This window comes from Schistocerca gregaria, chromosome 3, assembly GCF_023897955.1.
Source record: "Schistocerca gregaria isolate iqSchGreg1 chromosome 3, iqSchGreg1.2, whole genome shotgun sequence".
Lineage (NCBI taxonomy): Eukaryota > Metazoa > Arthropoda > Insecta > Orthoptera > Acrididae > Schistocerca > Schistocerca gregaria.
Window position 1 is genome coordinate 272226340 of NC_064922.1, and position 21731 is coordinate 272248070.

Consider the following 21731-nt stretch of genomic DNA (forward strand, 5'->3'; position numbering starts at 1 on the left):
ATCCAACTGAAATGTTACATTCTTCTGCAATTGCTTGGACAGCCAGTATTTCATTGGCGTGCACAAATTTGCTGATGTTTCCGACATGAGCGTTGTCATTAGACTTCGAGGGGTGTCCTGAACAAGGATTCATCTTTTAACTTGCATCCAGTCATTTTTAAACTGTGTGAACAATTCGTAACACTGAGTATGCCTTTAACACTTATCACTGTTGGCTTCCTGCAGTGCCGGCCGTGGTGGTCTCGCGCTTCTAGGCGCGCAGTCCGGAACCGTGCGACTGCTATGGTCGCAGGTTCGAATCCTGCCTCGGGCATGGATGTTTGTGATGTCCTTAGGTTAGTTAGGTTTAAGTAGTTCTAAGTTCTAGGGGACTAATGACCACAGCAGTTGAGTCTCATAGTGCTCAGAGCCATTTGGCTTCCCGCAGCGTTTGGTGTGTGTCTGTGAAGGTTTCCATGAGTTTCATGCAAAATTTAATGCAGACACATTGCTCCTCTAACTCTGCCATCTCAAAATTCACAAATTGTGTGACACAATGTTCTACTCAACACAGCACTGAACAATAACTAACAGACATTGTTGTTGTTGTTGTTGTTGTTGTGGTCTTCAGTCCTGAGACTGGTTTGATGCAGCTCTCCATGCTACTCTATCCTGTGCAAGCTTCTTCATCTCCCAGTACCTACTGCAACCTACATCCTTCTGAATCTGTTTAGTGTACTCATCTCTCGGTCTCCCTCTACGATTTTTACCCTCCACACTGCCCTCCAATGCTAAATTTGTGATCCCTTGATGCCTCAAAACATGTCCTACCAACCGATCCCTTCTTCTAGTCAAGTTGTGCCACAAACTTCTCTTCTCCCCAATCCTATTCAATACCTCCTCATTAGTTACGTGATCTATCCACCTTATCTTCAGTATTCTTCTGTAGCACCACATTTCGAAAGCTTCTATTCTCTTCTTGTCAAAACTAGTTATCGTCCATGTTTCACTTCCATACATGGCTACGCTCCAAACAAATATTTTCAGAAATGACTTCCTGACACTTAAATCTATATTCGATGTTAACAAATTTCTCTTCTTCAGAAACGCTTTCCTTGCCATTGCCAGTCTACATTTTATATCCTCTCTACTTCGACCATCGTCAGTTATTTTACTTCCTAAATAGCAAAACCCCTTTACTACTTTAAGTGTCTCATTTCCTAATCTAATTCCCTCAGCATCACCCGATTTAATTTGACTACATTCCATTATCCTCGTTTTGCTTTTGTTAATGTTCATCTTATATCCTCCTTTCGAGACACTGTCCATTCCGTTCAACTGCTCTTCCAAGTCCTTTGCCGTCTCTGACAGAATTACAATGTCATCGGCGAACCTCAAAGTTTTTACTTCATCTCCATGAATTTTAATACCTACTCCAAATTTTTCTTTTGTTTCCTTTACTGCTTGCTCAATATACAGATTGAATAACATCGGGGAGAGGCTACAACCCTGTCTCACTCCTTTCCCAACCACTGCTTCCCTTTCATGCCCCTCGACTCTTATGACTGCCATCTGGTTTCTGTACAAATTGTAAATAGCCTTTCGCTCCCTGTATTTTACCCCTGCCACCTTTAGAATTTGAAAAAGAGTATTCCAGTCAACATTGTCAAAAGCTTTCTCTAAGTCTACAAATGCTAGAAACGTAGGTTTGCCTTTTCTTAATCTTTCTTCTAAGATAAGTCGTAATGTCAGTATTGTCTCACGTGTTCCAACATTTCGACGGAATCCAAACTGATCCTCCCCGAGGTCCGCATCTACCAGTTTTTCCATTCGTCTGTAAAGAATTCGCGTTAGTATTTTGCAGCTGTGACTTATTAAACTGATAGTTCGGTAATTTTCACATCTGTCAGCACCTGCTTTCTTTGGGATTGGAATTATTATATTCTTCTTGAAGTCTGAGGGTATTTCGCCTGTCTCGTACATCTTGCTCACCAGCTGGTAGAGTTTTGTCATGACTGGTTCTCCCAAGGCCGTCAGTAGTTCTAATGGAATGTTGTCTACTCCCGGGGCCTTGTTTCGACTCAGGTCTTTCAGTGCTCTGTCAAACTCTTCACACAGTATCATATCTCCCATTTCATCTTCATCTACCTCCCTTTCCATTTCCATAATATTGTCCTCAAAAATGTCACCCCTGTATAGACCTTCTATATACTCCTTCCACCTTTCTGCTTTCCCTTCTTTGCTTAGAACTGGGTTGCCATCTGAGCTCTTGATATTCATACACGTGGTTCTCTTCTCTCCAAAGGTCTCTTTAATTTTCCTGTATGCAGTATCTATCTTACCCCTAGTGAGATAAGCTTCTACATCCTTACATTTGTCCTCTAGCCATCCCTGTTTAGCCATTTTGCACTTCCTGTCGATCTCATTTTTGAGACGTTTGTATTCCTTTTTGCCTGCTTCATTTACTGCATTTTTATATTTTCTCCTTTCATCAATTAAATTCAATATTTCTTCTGTTACCCAAGGATTTCTAGCAGCCCTCGTCTTTTTACCTACTTTATCCTCTGCTGCCTTCACCACTTCATCCCTCACAGCTACCCATTCTTCTTCTACTGTATTTCTTTCCCCTATTCCTGTCAATTGTTCCCTTATGCTCTCCCTGAAACTCTGTACAACCTCTGGTTCTTTCAGTTTATCCAGGTCCCATCTCCTTAATTTCCCACATTTTTGCAGTTTCTTCAGTTTTAATCTACAGGTCATAACCAATAGATTGTGGTCAGAGTCCACATCTGCCCCTGGAAATGTCTTACAACTTAAATCTGGTTCCTAAATCTCTGTCTTACCATTATATAATCTATCTGATACCTTTTAGTATCTCCAGGGTTCTTCCACGTATACAACCTTCTTTCATGATTCTTAAACCAAGTGTTACCTATGACTAAGTTGTGCTCTGTACAAAATTCTACTAGGCGGCTTCCTCTTTCATTTCTTAGCCCCAATCCATATTCACCTACTATGTTTCCTTCTCTCCCTTTTCCTACACTCGAATTCCAGTCACCCATTACTATTAAATTTTTGTCATCCTTCACTATCTGAATAATTTCTTTTATTTCATCGTACATTTCTTCAATTTCTTCGTCATCTGCAGAGCTAGTTGGCATATAAACTTGTACTACTGTAGTAGGTGTGGGCTTCGTATCTATCTTGGCCACAATAATGCGTTCACTATGCTGTTTGTAGTAGCTTACCCGCATTCCTATTTTCCTATTCATTATTAAACCTACTCGTGCATTACCCCAATACAACAATGAAAACAATCAATCTTCATCAGTATAATTTAATTGGATGGATAAAAATCCACTCACCAACTGATGGCAGAACACACGTCCTTTTCATGTCGAGCATTCCCTCCCATACAGCCTTGGCATTTGAGGCAAACATATTTGTTTAGATGATGACTCTTTACAGCAGTACACCACTATTCTCATCTCAGCCTTCACTGGATGTGATTACCCTATCAGCCTAGTTCAGAAGGAAGATTTTGCTGGCCATCACATTCAGTCCTGGTGTTGCTGACCCCTCCCAAAAACAACTTCGGAGCACATCGCAGGTCACTCAGTATTATCCTGGACAGTTACTCCAACAAGGCCATTACTTCCTAAAATCATGCCCTGAAATGAGATCCATTCTGTCTGATATTTTGCCCACCCCCACATAGAATAGCTTTTCGTCACCCTCCCACTCTCCGCAATATTCTTGTCAGATGCTATGCTCCTTTTGCACTCATCTCCCACTGAGACGGTCCCCCCACTTGTTCTATGCACTCTCGTACTACCAACTATATGAGTCCTGTAACTGGCAAAATGTATACTATCAAAGAGAGAGCCGCTTGTGAAAGGACACATGTCGTATACCGTCTGTTATGTAAACACTGTTTGGCCTTTTACATCAAAATGAGTTAGGATGAAGTTAGGATGAATGGGCGTAGGCAGAGGATGTATGCTGGCAACACACAATATCCTGTTGCAGAACATGCTCTACAACATGACAGTCATGACCTCGGTACCTGTTTTCACCACACGCACCATCTGGATTCTTCCCCCAGCATCTTCGCTGATGGGAACTAAATGCTACAACATGTTCTTGGTTCTTGCCACTCACCTGGCCTTAATTTACATTAATTTCTTTGGTCTCAAAATTTCTTTACCTTAGCTACTTCTTTCTTCACTCTGTTTTCTACATCTCTCTCTTACCCCCCCCCCCCCCCCCCCCCCAAAAAAAAAAAAAAAAATGCTGTTATGTACAATGGACTCAGCTTTTCACTCTTATTAACTCATACACGATGTTTTAGCAGTAATCTCTGTCCTGCATATCAACCCGTCTCCCACCTTTAAGCTCTCAAGTTTTCAAATCTTGTCCAGTGCAGTCCCCAACAATCAGTCTTTCCTTCTCATCTTGTCCGAAAGTCTCCCTGTTGTGTGGTTCTGGGCAACTTTTCTGATATCTACTACTTTTCATTGACTTCACTAGTCATTTTCTTACACCCCTCTTCCTTCCCTTTCAGTCTTTATGCCTGAAGGAGGAGCCACTCGCTCTAAAAGCTTGCCTGATATAACCTTATTTTATGTGTGTGTTTTCGGCCACTGCTTGGTGAGTAGATTTTTTTAACTGTACATTTACATTATATAGACATAAAACAATTGACCTTCTGGCAGTTTCGTGTTAAACACAGGTGTGTGCATGGGTGCCAGCTGCATTTTGCTCCAACACATCATTGGTGCGAAACTATGAATGTTATGGAATTTTTTGAACAGACCTTGTAAACTGTGATTTGTCTGAAAAGGCGTGTCACTACTCAATGGACTGAGTGAGGTGACACAGTGGTTAGCACACTGGACTCACATTTGGGAGGACGGCGGTTCAATCCCATGTTCGGCCATCCTGATTTAGGTGTTTCATGATTTCACTAAATCGCTTCTGGCAAATGCTGGGATGGTTCCTTTGTCTGGGCATGACCAGCTTCCTTGCCCATCCTTCCCTAATCCGCTGAGACCGATGACCTCGCTGTTTGGTCTGTTCTCTCAAATCTACTCCAACCCAACCACTCAATAGATGTCCAGTTGTGGTACTGGCATGCAAATACCAGCCTTCATCGCCAGTGAGTAGCAGTCAGTGTGGGTGCATGAACCAGGTACCTGCTGTGGAGGCTTGTACGTAGCAACATTCGCTGTGTAGTCATTGACGAGAAGAGACTGTTGGTATCCCCTTGGTTTGTGTGGGCAGTCAGCTGCTCAACAGTTACATGTCTGTTTGCCTGTTCACATCACTGCCGCTGTTGTTCCCCCGTGTCACCTATGCCCGGTTGTGCACAGCAGTTGCCTCGTAGCCAGTTTTGGATAGTGCCATTTTGCCATGCACAATATACTTCAACCACAGTGGCATGTGATTAGCTTACAAACTTATCTCTTTTGGAAATTTTTTCACCCTTGGCCCGAAGCCAATAATATGCCCTTTTGGATGTCAAATAAATCACTCTGTTTCAACATGACAACAATGACTTTACTTTTTTCCACATAGCGCAACACATACCCCACATACCCCAACACATTTTATGTACCCTTCACTGCTAGGACTGCCAGCAGCTGTCTGTGAGTGGTTATTGCATGTCGTTGTCAAACATAGGCGGCAGTCACATTTATGTGACTGAACTGTGTATGGTCAGGTATATTTCTTAAGTGAACGGAGTGTATGTACATTAGCTTCCATTGACAACAGTAGTCTGTTAGCAGTAATGGTTCAAGTCACTCAAGAGAGATATAGGTGACCGTCTGAGTATCATATTAGGGAAGGAGAGAACAACAGAGTGGGGAAGATTAAAAAGGAAGGACAGGTCACGAAGACCCAAGGATGAAACCATCTGTGATCAGAATAAGGTAGCTATGTGTCTCAAATATTTCCCATTGTGAAAGGAATCACAGGTGAACAATTCTGTTAAATTATTAAATAGTATTCTCAATTAAATTTTACTGTTATACAATTAAGTGTGTTATTACACATTCCTAAGACACCAAGAAGCTATATAAATGAGTTCCACATGAATGCACTGATGCATCTCCTGTAAACATTACATCTGTAGACAAAGTAAAGACATAATGAAAAATTCGTTCCAGTACACTTCATAACTGCTAGATATTGCTGGAGACCTGAAAGTATGTCACAATGACCTAGTGATTGTCAGGGGTACATTTTACTGCTTTAAAACACTATCAAATCCTGTATGTCAAGCATAATAGTGCAGAAATTGTGGTTTTGTATGGTTAGACTGTGCCTCATGTACTGTGTACACAAATTTCTTCCAGCTGACTACCATGTTTTAAGCTTTAGGCATAACTTACTCACAGATAAAAAAAATATCTCACTACAAATACTTTTAGTTTAATTATATGGGATATTTATATGTAAATCAAACTATAAAGCTACTCTGATGCTTTTCTCTTGTTACTACAATTATAGACACACAAAAAACCAGCACTGACTTTTAGAGGGCCATGATATTGCTATATTCGACTGGTGTTACTGAAACTTTAGTCAGTTTGTTATTGATATTTATAATTACTTTAAATCACAACAACTACTAATAATAATATAACCAGAGCAAAGATGAAATCTGTATAAAGGATATCCTAAATATATAGAGTTACATCATACAGCTAATAGTGACCTTATAGTTGTAAGAAACATATGATCACAAACGAGTACTTTTGGTATTATGAGTGGGGCATGTGGGCTATTTGTTTGCAAAGTGCTCATGTTTTATAGCATATAACTTCCTGCCACATCAATACTTGTGGTTCTTCCTTGAAAATAAATACTTGATGAATTTTATGTGCCCATGGTGGAGTTCAACACCTTAAACATGTAGTAATAGATGGAGCATTTTGCTCATGAAATGAACTTTTAGACATGCAAGTATTTACATATGCTAAAGTATTGTGCAACGGATGTGGTGCCAGGAAAGCTGAACAAATATAGAGAGAAAGGGTTTATAACAGGCATCAACCTAATTTGAAGAAATTTATCACTGTAGTGTAGAAACATGTGAGAAAATGAGTCATTCAAGCTGCAGAGAGCCGGACAGATATCTCAGTAAACAATTACTCATATAGTAGCAGTTGAGGAAATAGTGTTTATTATTGTATCATGTGGGTAAGCTTCATCACTAATTACGAGTCAGCTATCTCATGAAATGAACGCTTTGAAGGGTATGGTGATCATAAACAACACATGCAAGCTATGGAACCAAATTATTTTGAACCGAGAGTATAGTTGTTTAAAAGGTATATTTTATCTGACATTATAATGCATGCTTAGTGACTGGCAGTTGTCACTTAGCTTAGTATCCTTTGCTGTTCGTTCAGTTGTTACCCTGAGGTTGGGGGCCACATTGTGCAAAAGTCTGAAAAATCCAAAACAATGTTTTTCTTGAAAATAACACTGCACAAGTGTGTTATTGAGGTAATGCGCGATATCAAGTGTGTTTCCGTTTTGGTTAATGGAAGTTACAGGGATTGGAGATAAATTCGGAAACACCATGAGAAATGTATGCTTGAACACAAATGTGCTGTTATATTTGATCATGAATGGCAGCTGTGCAATGTCCTCAATAAGTTGCAAGAGTTAGACATGGTCAGAAGAGTGTTGTGTGTAATTATGAGTATATTATGTCAGAGCTATGTGACTTCAAATGTGGGTAATTTGTTGGTGCTCACATGGTGGGTGCTTCCATAACCAAAGTAGCCAATGTGTTTGGAGTTTCAAGAGACACTATATTGAAGATTTATATTGCATACAGAGAAAGTGGAAAAAATAACCATCTACTATGTCACAACATGGACGAAATTGTGTGTTGAACAATCATGACAGACAATCATTGAAAAGCATTGTTAAAAAAAAAGAAGAAGAAGAAGAAGAAGAAGAAGAAGAGAGAGGACAACAGCTGCCAAAGTCACTGCAGAAGTGAATGTCACACTCACAAACACCTTCAACATAAAAAAAATAGAGAGAGATTATTAAGCAGGGGTTTTCAAATTGAGCTGGAATCCCAAAAGCACTCGTCAGTGGTGCAAATGACTGTAACTGGAAAACATGCTTCCGAAAGCCTTTAAATCTGGTCTGTGGAGCAATGGAAGAAAGTAATTTGTTTGGATGAGTCTTATTGCACACTGTTTCCAGCTTCTGACCACATTTGCCCCTGGAGTGAACCATGGTGGGGATTGGTTGATGATTTGGGTGGCCATATTGTGGTATTCCATGGGTCCCATGGATACTCTGAAGATACATTACCGCCAAGGTTTATGTGGTCATTTTGGCTGATAATATCCATCCCATAGTACAATATTTTCTCTCCAGTGGCAATGCTGCCTTTCTCAAAGGGAACATGCACTGTCCATTTACATTAATGTGATCACCTGTCATAAACTTGAATAATCACCTTTTACATATAGAATCTGTATTTATCCATTCCAAGATGACTGGGAGTTGTTTTGAATGTCAAGGTTTTTCCTATGCCATATTAGGCATGTTAATATGTTGTGTTTATGGTGGTTCCACATTTTTGTCCAGACCTATATCTTGCCAGTGTCTCACTCCACCACAGATTCCAGTAAACATGCTCCATTTATAGATATCTGTCTAGATGACATCTCAAGTTACATGATATGCCTTCATTCCACTTCTTGTGATGATAGTGGCTGTACTTAATTTTCCCAAATATAATATTACCTTAAGGTTGAATCAGAATATCTAGTGTGAATACCCTAAAATTTGTCCATAATATGTTTGAAGCCTGATTTAGGCAGCATTTTTTACCCACAGTTTTGTCAAACTGCATTACATGATCAAGTTAGGTGGTGTGATGTTGAAGGCACTCAGACTTTCATTCAGATGAGGAGTGTTCAAATCTCCAGCCAAGTATCAAGAGGTTTATCATGATTGTCATAAATTTATTAATGTTGAATGGTGAGATGGGCTCGCTTGACAGAATACGGATGAAGTTGTTATCCATCTTTGTCGAACCCAAGCTTTTCCTCACTCTCTAATGGCCTTGTCGACAGAATATGAAACTCTGTTTTTCCTTCTTCCATTTTGCATCCTGAATACTGAAATGATTCCTCAATAAAGGCAATAGCTTATCTCACCTTTATTAATGTAGATGGTTGTGACACGAGCAGTATTTCCTGCCACCTCTTGATGCCCAGCAAATATTCATATTTTTTTCTTTAATAGTTATTTAAGTGTTTTATGTCATTATCTACATCTTGTATCAAGTGTTGCAGCTGTACACACCTTTTTGTCCCAGAATAATGTACAATTATTGTCACTACTGCTAGAAAAGTTCAAGTGACATACATAAAAAAGTAATTGTATTGTTTTTGTCCTGTCTCTAGCATTCCTCGACTGAAACAGCGGTTTACTATAGTATGCCCAAGACATGGTGACTTGTATGGTGTATTGGATGCCTTGAAAGTATCAGATACAGTATTGTTTCTCCTATCAGCTGATGAAGCTGAAGGCTTAGATACAAAAGGAGAAGTACTACTCACAGCTGCAATGGCTCAAGGATTGCCCACACCAGTTGTTGCTGTAACACATCTAGACAATGTACCAATTAAGGTATTTACTGATACTGTACTGAATAATTTTCACAGAAATTGTGATGAAATCAATACATAAACTTGTTTTTCTGTCTCTACAAATTGTCCCCTTGACTGCTCGTTTTAGCACCATGACCACTCTTTCTGTATTGGTTAGAAGATTTTTCTCACTAGCCCTTGTGCTCTTCTGGTAATTGTTTTCCATAGGCAGCTCCCTTCATTTATTATTTTTAGCACAATTTCATTTTATTATCCATCATTTTAATTGTTAAAATCCCTCTGTACTTCCAAATTCCAAATATTTCCAGTTTCATTTTTTCTGATTTTTCCCACAGTCTATGTTTCACACCCTTACAAGACAATACTTTTGGCATTTTGTTCTACAAACTTATTCTTTAATTTTGTGTCAATATCTGATGATGCCAACAGATCCACTTTTTTAAAGAAAGTTTTCTTTGCCTGCACCAATTTATTGTTGATGTCTCCCTTTTTTTGTCTGTCCTGTGTAACCTTCCATCTTAAAGATTAAAAAAAAAAATTGTTTCCTTTCTTATAAGTTATTTCTAAGTCTGATATGTAAGAAGTCATTATTCTCCTTTCTGCTATTTTATTCACTTTCATAATTTTCACTATCTGTAACCCAAAATCGGTGCCAGCTTGTTGTACATTCTATTTAATATTTGTCATATGGTTTGCTTAGTTTTGAGTAGAAATGCAGTTTGTTATGGGAACCGTAATACCAGTATATGTTGCCCTTGCACCTTTGTTTCTATTTTGAAATTTTCATCCTGTTCCTTCATTCAGGGTGTATACGACCCGGGACAACCTGGAGATCCGGGAAAAACCCGGGAATTTATTCATCCGAGAGAAAACCTGGAAAAACCCGGGAATTTTTTAGAACTCTGGGAATTTACGTTGTTCTATTTTTTTTTATTTTTTATTTTTTTTTAACTGGTAAGAATCGATACTCTAACAAAGGATATTACTGTATCCTGCTACTGCAGAATGGTACTGCAACAATAAAACGAGAAAGAGAAAAAAATATGAAAATAAAACATAAATTGCAAAGGAAATGTGCCATACACAACAACAAAACACAGTGCTCGTACAAGCCGTTTGACAACAACAACATGTGACAAAGGCTTTAGGAAGACTATGTAATGCTTCATAACAACAAATTGCTTCCGATGAGCATGACACCACAGCTGTCTACATTAAATGTGTTTTAGCAGTTACGAGTGGGCTTGTATCCATACGCAATTGAGTGGCATATGAGGTACAGTTGTACCTTCTCCCCCTTCTGGCTACAGAAATGTGGCTGTTGGCTGTGTAAGCAGTCGCAGCAAGCAGCTAGATGCAACCGGGAAAAATTTTACTGCTGCGCCCAAGCTGCCAGATTCACGCAGCATGCGCATCAGGCACGGATCTCTGGGAGGAATGGGGGGGGGGGGGGGGTCGGCTAACCGAGGTATCTGAACCGGGAGACAATTGTGGGGGGAGCGCCAAATTCATATTCTTCAGGAGAAAAAACCTTTTTTCACAAAGCACCTAGCATCCAGCCCACATTGGACTATCGATTACTCATATGATTTTGAAACGCATCCCTGTTGGTTTCTGAACACCCTCTGTACGTAGATTTCTGAATGAATCATAAGCTGATTTTTTTAAATGCATGCATAGTGTACGTGATGTTTGACGGGGAATCCTCCTCGCATCTAGAACTAACTTTCCTGCAGGCAAAAGGGGACTGGGCTATACGAACTGAGCGGAGTAAAGCCAAACGAGTGAACGCCAATCGCTGTCTGATTATATTGTTGATTGGGTTTGCAAATGATAAGCATTGTTATAATTACTAGCGAAATCTATAGAGTCAGACTATCAGAGTGGAAATAAACGACTAACAGGAATTACAGGTAAGAAAGATTACGTACTATCTTCTTGGTGTATCCAAGAAAATGAAATTTTGTCAGAAAATTTTTGGCCAGATCGCTACACTAGTAAAGGCCAGTTGTACGGTCCCCATCTACTAGCCGCTTAAGTTCTATTCGGGAAGTAGCTGTGTACGAAAATATAAATGCCTAACCAGATCAGGGATAACTAAACCGGTGATTCTGGCACGGTTAGTAAAGTTAATCAGCGTATAAGTTTTGACAAAGGTAAGAATAGTTCCGGAATTAGTCATGACAAAATTGTTTATTAGAAAGAGGAAGGAGAAGAAACAGGGACGTTACACAAATTAGGGAAGATAATGACGATTCCAAATTTACATAAAAATGTTGTACTACTGCTTTTTGATCTCATGCTCGAGAAACTGGAGCTAAGGATTGAATAAATGTGTACTGTCTTGCTCGTCTCTTGTCTTTACTGGTTTTATGTATCCATTATTTAATTTTATGTCACTTAACACAAAGTTCTCAGTTAACAGGCCATAAAGAGTGCAAATTTTCTGGAGTTCTTGTTCTCCCGATTACAAATAATTCCATCCAGTATTAATTGTGAGGGGTTTTCTTTTCTTTCTTTTCAAAGATTCCAAGACTTACCAAGCGGGAAAGCGCTGGTAGACAGGCATAACAAATAAAACACACAAACACACACACAGAATTTCTATCTTTCGCAACCGACGGTTGCTTCTTCAGGAAAGAGGGAAGGTGTGGGAAAGACGAAAGGATGTGGGTTTTAAGGGAGAGTGTAAGGAGTTATTCCAATCCCGGGAGCGGAAAGACTTCCCTTAGGGGGGAAAAAAAGGACAGGTGTACACTCGCGCGCACACATACACATCCATCCGCACATACACAGACACAAGCAGACATTTGTAAAGACCGAGCGAGGTGGCGCAGTGGTTAGCACACTGGACTCGCATTCGGGAGGACAACGGTTCAATCCCGTGTTCGGCCATCCTGATTTAGGTTTTCCGTGATTTCCCTAAATCGTTTCAGGCAAATGCCGGGATGGTTCCTTTGAAAGGGCATGGCCGATTTCCTTCCCAATCCTTCCCTAACCCGAGCTTGCGCTCCGTCTCTAATGACCACGTTGTCGACAGGATGTGAAACACTAACCACATTTGTAAAGGCAAATGCCTTTACAAATGTCTGCTTGTGTCTGTGTATGTGCGGATGGATGTGTGTGTGTGTGTGTGTGTGTGTGTGTGTGTGTGTGTGTGTGTGTGTGTGTGTGTGTGTGTGTGTGCGCGCGTGTGTGTGTGTGTGTGTGCGCGCGCGAGTGTACACCTGTCCTTTTTTCCCCCCTAAGGGAAGTCTTTCCGCACCCGGGATTGGAATGACTCCTTACCCACTCCCTTAAAACCCACATCCTTTCGTCTTTCCCTCTTTCTAGAAATTCTGTGTGTGTGTTTGTGTGTTTTATTTGTTGTGCCTCTCTACTGGCGCTTTCCCGCTTGGTAAGTCTTGGAGTCTTTGTTTTTGGTATGAAATCCCCAAACCACCTTCCCTACCCTCTGGCTCCTACCCTTGTAACGGCCCCCGGCGTAAAACCTGTCCTATGCACCATCCCACCACCACCTACTCCAGTCCTGTAACCCGGAAGGTGTACACGATCAAAGGCAGAGCCACGTGGAAAGCACACACGTGATTTACCAACTGATCTGCCTACACTGTGACGCTTTCTATGTGGGAATGACCAGCAACAAACTGTCCATTCGCATGAATGGACACAGGCAGACAGTGTTTGTTGGTAATGAGCATCACCCTGTGGCTAAACATGCCTTGGTGCACAGTGTTACACCGTCCGGGTTATCTGGATACTTCCCACCAACACCAACCTATCCGAACTCCGGAGATGGGAACTTGCCCTTCAGTATATCCTCTCTTCTCGATATCCGCCAGGCCTCAGCCTCCGCTAATTCCGCCTCGACTGACCTCTCTGCCCGAACTCTTTGCCTTTACAGATGTGTGCGTGTGCGTGTGCGTGTGCGTGTGCGTGTGCATGCGCGTGCGGGTGCGCGTGCGAGTGTACACCTGTCCTTTTTTCCCCCTAAGGTAAGTCTTTCCGCTCCCGGGATTGGAATGACTCCTTACCCTCTCTCTTAAAACCCACATTCTTTCGTCTTTCCCTCTCCTTCCCTCTTTCCTGAAGAAGCAACCGTCGGTTGTGAAAGCTAGAAATTCCGTGTGTGTGTTTGTGTTTGTGTGTTTTATTTATTGTGCCTGTCTACCGGCGCTTTCCCGCTTGGTAAGTCTTGGAATCTTTGTTTTTAATATATATATTAAGAAACCGGGCAACTTGGAGCTGGAGAGGCACCTCAGGACATTTTAATTTCCACTGTCCTGATTATAGTTTGATGGCATCCAGTACAAAATATAAATATACATGCTTCAATTCCAGGGAGTGAAATACAGTGACATGCGATAGAAGAATGCTGTGTGAAGAGAGGTGGCACTGCACTCTGACACACTTAAGAGCAAATAACATGTCTTACATTTCCTCGGACGTATGTATCAGACTCTTCAGAAAGATGTCCGCTACAAAATGAACATATTTTTGAAAATTCAATTTTTTTAGAGTTCAGACGTTGTATCCCAAACGCTCGAGGGAGGAGGTGGGGGTCTTAGTATTGCCCCGGTTCGGAAATATCGTAGGTCGGGCGCTGATGCGCAGAGCAGTTGGAGTTACAGTGGGGAAGTGTGTAGTCTCCACGTGACCCGTGTTTACATTTAGTGATTTTGCTCTTTCATCTTCATTTACTGTTCTTACGTCAAATGGAAACAAAACGTATTTCTGTGGCCGGGAGCTACCAAGTGAATTAAAATACATTCACATTATTACGGAAGGCTGATATTTATTATTAGTTTCAGATTTTATTTATTTTTTCCACTTTTCTGACAGTCGTGCATTAATTGCCTTGTAGAACAATGTAGTTTTTTTGTCGGTTTGCTAAAGAAATTTGGTTTTTATTAATCTTGTACGCTGAAGCAGTCAATGTGTTTGAAACGAAGTGTTTGGTTCCACACTATTGGCTAATTTCAACTGCTAGCTCCATTTCAAGTGCACGTTTTCATCTTCTAGCATGTGTGGCATTATGCCATAATAAAGAATCAAAAATGAGTTAATACAGTACTGGTACTCCAAGTAAATTTACATGACGAAGCCCATACTGAAAAGCTTAATATCAGATTGAGACCTATTTCATTGGGAATATGGATATACAAATGTGCTCCTTAAGTATGCACTTTAAATGTGCCATTTTAGTATGGTTCATGAAATTCCAATGCTTTTGGGGGATCCTCTGCTGTCTTTTTCTCTTTTATGACATAATGTAAGCTCTTTTAATGTTTTACACGTACGAACATACGGGCTTCCTGTGTCATAGCAGCTGCCAAAGTGCGGTGGCGCCTGTTATCTGCCGCTCTCTGACAAATACTGAAACGAACATATTTCTAACAGATCGCAGGAAAATATTGCGCATGATGGTTTGAAAAAAGTAAATTTCCTTTTACTCAAGGTGAACTATGTGCGAAAATGTACGATGAACTACTTAAATCACAGAGCGTTTGATGATGAGCCATTTAGAAGTATTTCGAGCCCAGAAGATCAGACATTCATGTCGTTATTATGAGCAAATTGATGTAGTGCTATGGGAATCTCCTCTGTGGTAGCTAATTTATTCATGGGAAACTTTAAGGACAATTCACTGGACTTGGCTAAAAATTTTACTGGCACATTTGTGTGATATATCTTAAAGTGTAACATGCGCAAAAAAGATCAACATTATATGTGAAATCTTAGCTTCTCTTGCAGCTCATTAACATTGTAGACCAATATTATATGTGAAAGCTTTGCTTTTCTTGTAGTAACACTATGTATATTAATTTAAAAAATTAACTTTTCCTGTTTCCACACTATCTAACAATGTTGTTGTTATTAGCTGACTACTTCACGTGTGCTGGGGTCTGAATATCCGCTGTCGTGGACTGGCGAGATCACATGACATGAGCTATAACTGACTTACAAAAGCACATCACAATATCGATTACAGTGGTTCGGAAAGTAACATGCGGTGTTCAGTGGAATCCAAATTTATACTTTTGTAATACGAAAATATGGAGCATACATGTTCCTGCACGTCAAAGAACTTACCAAAAGGGGTTTTCTTCCCTGAGTTTCATTTTCTAAAGTGCCGGGAAATTCTTTGCCCGTGTATAAAAACACCATTCAAAAGGATTGATAAGTTTTACAGTTCCGAGGGAAAATATACTGTCAATAAAACGGACAAAGTGTGTTTTCATCCGGGATAAACAGTGTTTTTAGCTGGGGAATCCGGGAAAAACCCGGGAATCTTTTTTCCTTGTCCGCGTAGATACCCTGTCATTGCTTCATGGTCAAAAAAGTTAAAAATATTATGAGAGGTGTTCAGTAAGTAACGCAGGAATTTTTTTTTCTAAAAACAGGTTGGATTTATTCCAGATTCCAATACATCATATTATTCCCCAATCTTTTGGCTTCAAGACCTGTTTTTCAACATAGTCTCTGTTCAATTTGACAGCCATACGTCACCATCCACTTACTGCCTGCGGATTGATTTCTTCATTGGGCGAAACAGTTGGAAATCAGGTGTGAGATCCAGGTTATAGGGTGGATGAAGAAGAACAGTCCAATGAAATTTTGTGAAGCTGTCCACCTGAGGGTTCTGGGGTAAGAATACGCCCGAGGTATTCCTGACTGTTGCAAGAGGCGACTAAAAGGAGTTTCACACGTTTCGGCCTTTGTGATGGTCCTCTGTAGGGTTTGACCTCCATTCTTAAAAATTTTCCTGAAGAGTAAACCAATTGGGGAGTGGAGCCTTACATGGCGCATTGTGTCCATCGTGCATTGATATCTTTAGTCCGCTTTCTCTTCGTCGCATTGCAGTCCTGCCCATTTTCCATCTCTTGAGTGAGGACACCTCCCTGGGTGTGTTTCCACCATTAACTATGCAATGATGACCATGGACTTCTTTCCACCTGATATCCAGCACAGTAGCCAGTCCATTGTGGTAGGGCCGCCATGTACCCTGTTGGTTGTAGCCCCCTGACTATACAGGGATCGCCCTGCTGATGCCTGCAGCGTTAACTCCCCACGTATGCCAAGGGGTAAATGCCCATCCCCCTGGGGCATCGGGATTCCTAGCAATGGCAATCCTGCCAAGTGGCCTTTGCTGCGGCTGGGTTGCGCCCATGGGGAGGGCCATTGGTCGGAGTGGGTGGCATCAGGGTGAATCACACGTGATGAAGCATAGTCCATCATCTCTTGCTGGTGGTGAAACACCAGCACTCTCTAAGCATTCACGAGCTCAATTCAACGTACAGAAGTATGACTCCAAATCGTTCCCCTCCCTGGGCACACCGTGGGAGGAACATCAGGCTAAGTATGGCAGCGGATCTTATTCACCCCGGTACCTTGTATGTTCAAGAGCTGTTGGGGGGGAATCTTTCATGATGATGAAACCTCAGTTTTTTGTTGAGCATTTAGAGGAGAAGTTTGGGGAGATGGAGGGCTTGTCCAAGATGAGATTGGGGTCAGTCTTCATCAAAACAGCATCCTCTGTCCAGTTAGGGGCGTTACTCACTTGTGACAAACTGGGGGATGTTTCTGTAACCAACATGCCCCATAAGAGCTTAAATATGGGCCAGGGTATCATATTTCACAGGGATCTTCTTTTGCTGTCAGACAATGAGCTGCATGCCAATTTAGAGTGGCAAGGTGTATATTTCATCCAGCGTGTTCACTGGGGTCTGAGGGATAGTCAGGTTGCCACCGGTGCCTTCATCTTGGCCTTCAAGAGTGATACATTGCCCAAGAAGGTCAGGATGATGTTCTACGGCTGTGATGTAAAGCTCTATATCCCTCCCCCGATGCGGTTCTTTAAGTGCTGGAAGTTCAGTCATACGTCTTCCTGCTGTACTTCCAGCATCACATGTCGAGATTGTGGATGCCTATCACATCCCAGTAGTCCATATGCCCCGCCTCCCATCTGTGTCAACTGCAGAAAGCACCATTTGCCTTGCTTGCCAGAGTGCAGGATTCTCCAGAAAGAGGCTAAGAGAAAATTTTAATGCCTGCATCCTGTGCGTATGACATCATCTTACACTGCTGCTACAACAATTCTGGCACCATCAGCTCTGCCAACTCCAGTCATCCCTCAGAGCCGGAAGACTACACATGCCTCCTTGATGGTGGGGGGGCATTTCCCTCCCTGTAGCTCCTGCACCACCTACTTCGGGAGCAACACCACCCCAACCATTGGTGACGTTTGTCCCCCCTTCTAAGCCAGAGAAGCACAAGTCTTCTTTGGCTTTTCTCGCTAGGAAGGGGTCCCTTGGGTCATTCCCTTCTCTGTGTTCTGCTAGTGGGAAAGTTGACACCCGCCAGTGGCTGAAGAGCCCAAAAGCAGCTGGCCGTAGGGCTTCACGATCATCCTCAGTCCCGGATACTGAGCCAGTGAAGTCCTACCAGCCAGGAAACCCAAGGAGCAGCGAGAGAAATCCAAAAAGAAAACACGAAATTGTAGTGGCACCCACACCACCGCTACCTACAAGCTCTGTGTCTGAGGATGGGGTGGAGATTTTGGAATCTGCTGAGGACCTAGATCTCACCAGACCCTCTGACACATTGGTTATAAACTGCTCAGACAATAAGTCGGTGGCAGCAGGTGACTCTGGGGTATAAACTACTCCATTGAATGTTCCGTGCCTTCCCAGTCTCATGATGATGTCACCCTCCAGTGGAATTGTGGCAATTTTTTCCACCTCCTGGCTGAGCTACGGCAACTGTTAAGCTTTACACCTGCTTTCTGCATTGCCCTCCAGGAAACCTAGTTCTTGGCAATGCGGAACCCTGCTCTCCCTGGCTATATGGGATATAACAGGAACCGTAGCGTTTATAAACAAGTGTCAGGTGTATGTCCTAAACTCAGCCTCTAATGAAACTGTGCCCCTTCAAACCCCTCTTGAAGCTGTGGGTGTCAGAATAAGGATGACACAGGAAATGTCTGTCTGCAATATATATCTTTCTCTGGATGGTGCAGTACCCCTGAACGTATTAGCTGTACTGATTGATCAACTCCCTTAACTTTTCCTACTTTTGGGAGATTTTAACACCCATAACCCCTTGAGGAGTGACACTGTGCTTACTGTCCATGCAGAGAAGTCGAACTGCCTCTTAAGTACTGGGGCCGCCACACATTTTAGTGTGGCTCGTGGTAGTTACTCTGTCATTGATTTATCCATTTGCAGCCCAAGAATACTCCCATCTATCCACTAGAGAGCACATGATGACCTGTGTGATAGTGACCACTTCCCCATCTTCCTGTCACTGCCCTGGCATCAGGCCCACAAATGCCTGTCCAGATGGGCTTTAAACAAGACAGACTGGTATACTTTCACATCTGCAGTCACCGTTGACTCTCTTCCACATGGTAACATTGATGTGATGGTTGAGCAGGTGACTACAACAATCGTTATTGTGGTGGAAAATGCGATCCCTCCCTCTTCAGGGTGCCCCAGCGAATGGCAGTCCCTTGGTGGACACCAGAAGTTGCTGAGGCAATTAAGGACCACCAGCGAGCTCTAAAGCGCCATAAGCGGCACCCTTACCTGGAGCATCTCATAGCCTTTAAGTGGCTCCATGCCCTCATTCGCCAGCTTATCAAAAGATGAAAGCAGGAGTGTTGAGAGAGATATGTCTTGACCATTGGGTCGTCCCAAGTCTGGACGAAGATCAGACGTCTTTTTGGGTACCAGAACGCAACAGGTGTTCCTGGCATTAACTTCAACGGCATGTTATCTACCGACGCAAACATGATTGCTGAGCATTATGCTCGAGCCTCTGTATTGGAGAATTACCCCCCAGCCTTTTGCACCCTCAAACGGCAGTTGGAAAGGAAAGTCCTCTTGTTTGCTACATGCCACAGTGAACCCTATAATGCCCCATTTACAGAGTGGGAGCTCCTCAGTGCCCTTGTACATTGCCCAACACAGCTCCTGGGCCAGATCGTATCCACAGTCCTATGATTGAACATCTCTCGTCTGATGACAAGCGACATCTCCTCGTAAACTTCAACCGGATCTGGTGTGATGGTGTCTTTCCATCACAATGGCGGGAGAGTACCATCATTACGGTGGTAAACCCAGTAAAAACACACTTGATGTGTATAGCTATCAGCCCATTAGCCTCAACAAACGTTCTTTGTAAGCTGCTGGAATGTATGGTGTGTCGGTGGTTGGATTGAGTTCTAGAGTCAGGTGGCGTACTAGCTCCATGTCAGGGTGGCTTTCACCTGGGTTGCTCTTCCACTGATAATCTCGTGTCCCTTGAGTCTGCCATCTGAACAGCCTTTTCCGGACACCAACACCTGGTTACCGTCTTTTTTTATTTACGAAAACTGTATGACGCCACCTGGCGACGACATATCTTTGCCACATTATACAAGAGGTATCTCCGCAGCCCCCTCCCAATTTTTATCCACAATTTCCTGTCACTTCGTACTTTCTGTGTCCAAGTTAGTGCCTCCCATAGTTCCCCCCATTTCCAGGAGAATGGGGTCCTGCAGGGCTTTTTATTGAGTGTATCTCTATTTTTAGTGGCCATTAATGGTCTAGCAGCAGCTGTAGGGCCATACATCTCACCTTCTCTGTATGCAGACGACTTCTCTGCATTTCATACTGCTTTACCAGTAACAGTGTTCCTGAACAGTGTCTACAGGGAGCCATCTACAAGGCCCAGTCATGGGCTCTAGCCCATGGTTTCCAGTTTTCAGTTTCAAAGTCGTGTTTTATGCATTTCTGTCAGCTTTGTATCATTCATCCGGAACCAGAACTTTGATGATCCACTCACCATAGTGGGGATATATCGATTCTTAGGAAGGGTTTTTGACACCCGATTGACTTGCCTTCCCCACCTCAGTCAGCTTAAGTAGAAGTGCTGGAAGCACCTTAGTGCCCTCCGCTGTCTGAGCATCACCAACTGGGGCTCAGATTGCTCTACGCTGCTGCAGCTCTACAGAGCCCTTGTTCAATCCCGCCTTAACTGTGGGAGTGTGGTTTATGGTTCGGTGACACCCTCAGCATTTCGTTTACTTGACCCAGTGCACCACTGTGGCGTTTGCTTAGCGACAGGAGCTTTAAGGACGAGTCCGGTATCCAGCATCATGGTGGAGGCCAGAGTCCCTCCATTGCAGTTTAGGCATGCACAGCTGCTGGCCAGTTATGTTGCACACGTTCATAGTTCTGCGCATCCGAATTACCATCTCCTTTTCCGGCCCAGGTCAGGGCTTACAAGTGCAGTTCGTGTGTGATCCCTTCTCTTCGAACTGGGATCCTTGCCTTTACCAGCTATACTTAAGGTTCATTCACGAACACCTCCATGGTGTACACCTAGTCCACGGCTTCGCCTGGATCTTTCATGTGGCCCTAAGGACTCAGTTAACCCTGCGACTCTGCGCTGTCAGTTCCTCTCGATTCTCGACATGTACCAGGGCCATGAAGTGGTTTACACTGATGGCTCGATGGATGATGATCATGTTGGCTTTGCCTATGTTCATGGAGGACATATAAAAGAGCATTCCTTGCCAGATGGCTGCAGTGTTTTCACTGCAGAGCTGGCAGCCATATATCGTGCTCTTGAGCACATCCGCACATGCCCAGGCGAGTGATTTCTCCTGTGTACTGATCCCTTGTGCAGCCTACAAGCTATCGATCAGTACTACCCTCACCGTCCTTTGGTAGCAAACATGTGGGAGTCCATCTCTGCCCTGGACTGGTCCAGTCATTCAGTGGTGTTTGTCTGTATCCCAGGTCACGTTGGAATCCCAGGCAAGGAACTTGTCGACAGGTTGGCCAAACGGGCTATGCGGAAACTGTTACAGAGATCGGCTTCTCCGAAACTGAACTGCATTGAGTATTATGTCACAAGGTTTTGTGGCTTTGGGAGATGGAATGGAATAACCTCAGTATGCACCACCACCTTGATGTCTCTGTGGTTCACAAATGACTGTCGTCCATCTCTTGCTAGACTGCCCACTTTTAACCACTCTGCGGTGGAATTTTAACTTTCCTAGCACCCTACTTTCAGTGTTGGGCAACAATGCCTCAACAGCAGCTTTAGTCT

General features: G+C 42.6%; 1 protein-coding gene across 1 annotated transcript in view; it reads left to right on the forward strand.

Annotated features, from left to right (window-relative positions):
- LOC126354660 (pre-rRNA-processing protein TSR1 homolog) overlaps positions 1 to 21731 on the forward strand; it is an 86209-nt gene that overhangs the window by 22359 nt on the left and 42119 nt on the right. The window contains exon 3 of the mRNA XM_050004436.1: positions 9426 to 9651. Within this exon, the coding sequence (XP_049860393.1) occupies positions 9426 to 9651 (226 nt within the window). The remainder of the gene's footprint in view (positions 1 to 9425; positions 9652 to 21731) is intronic.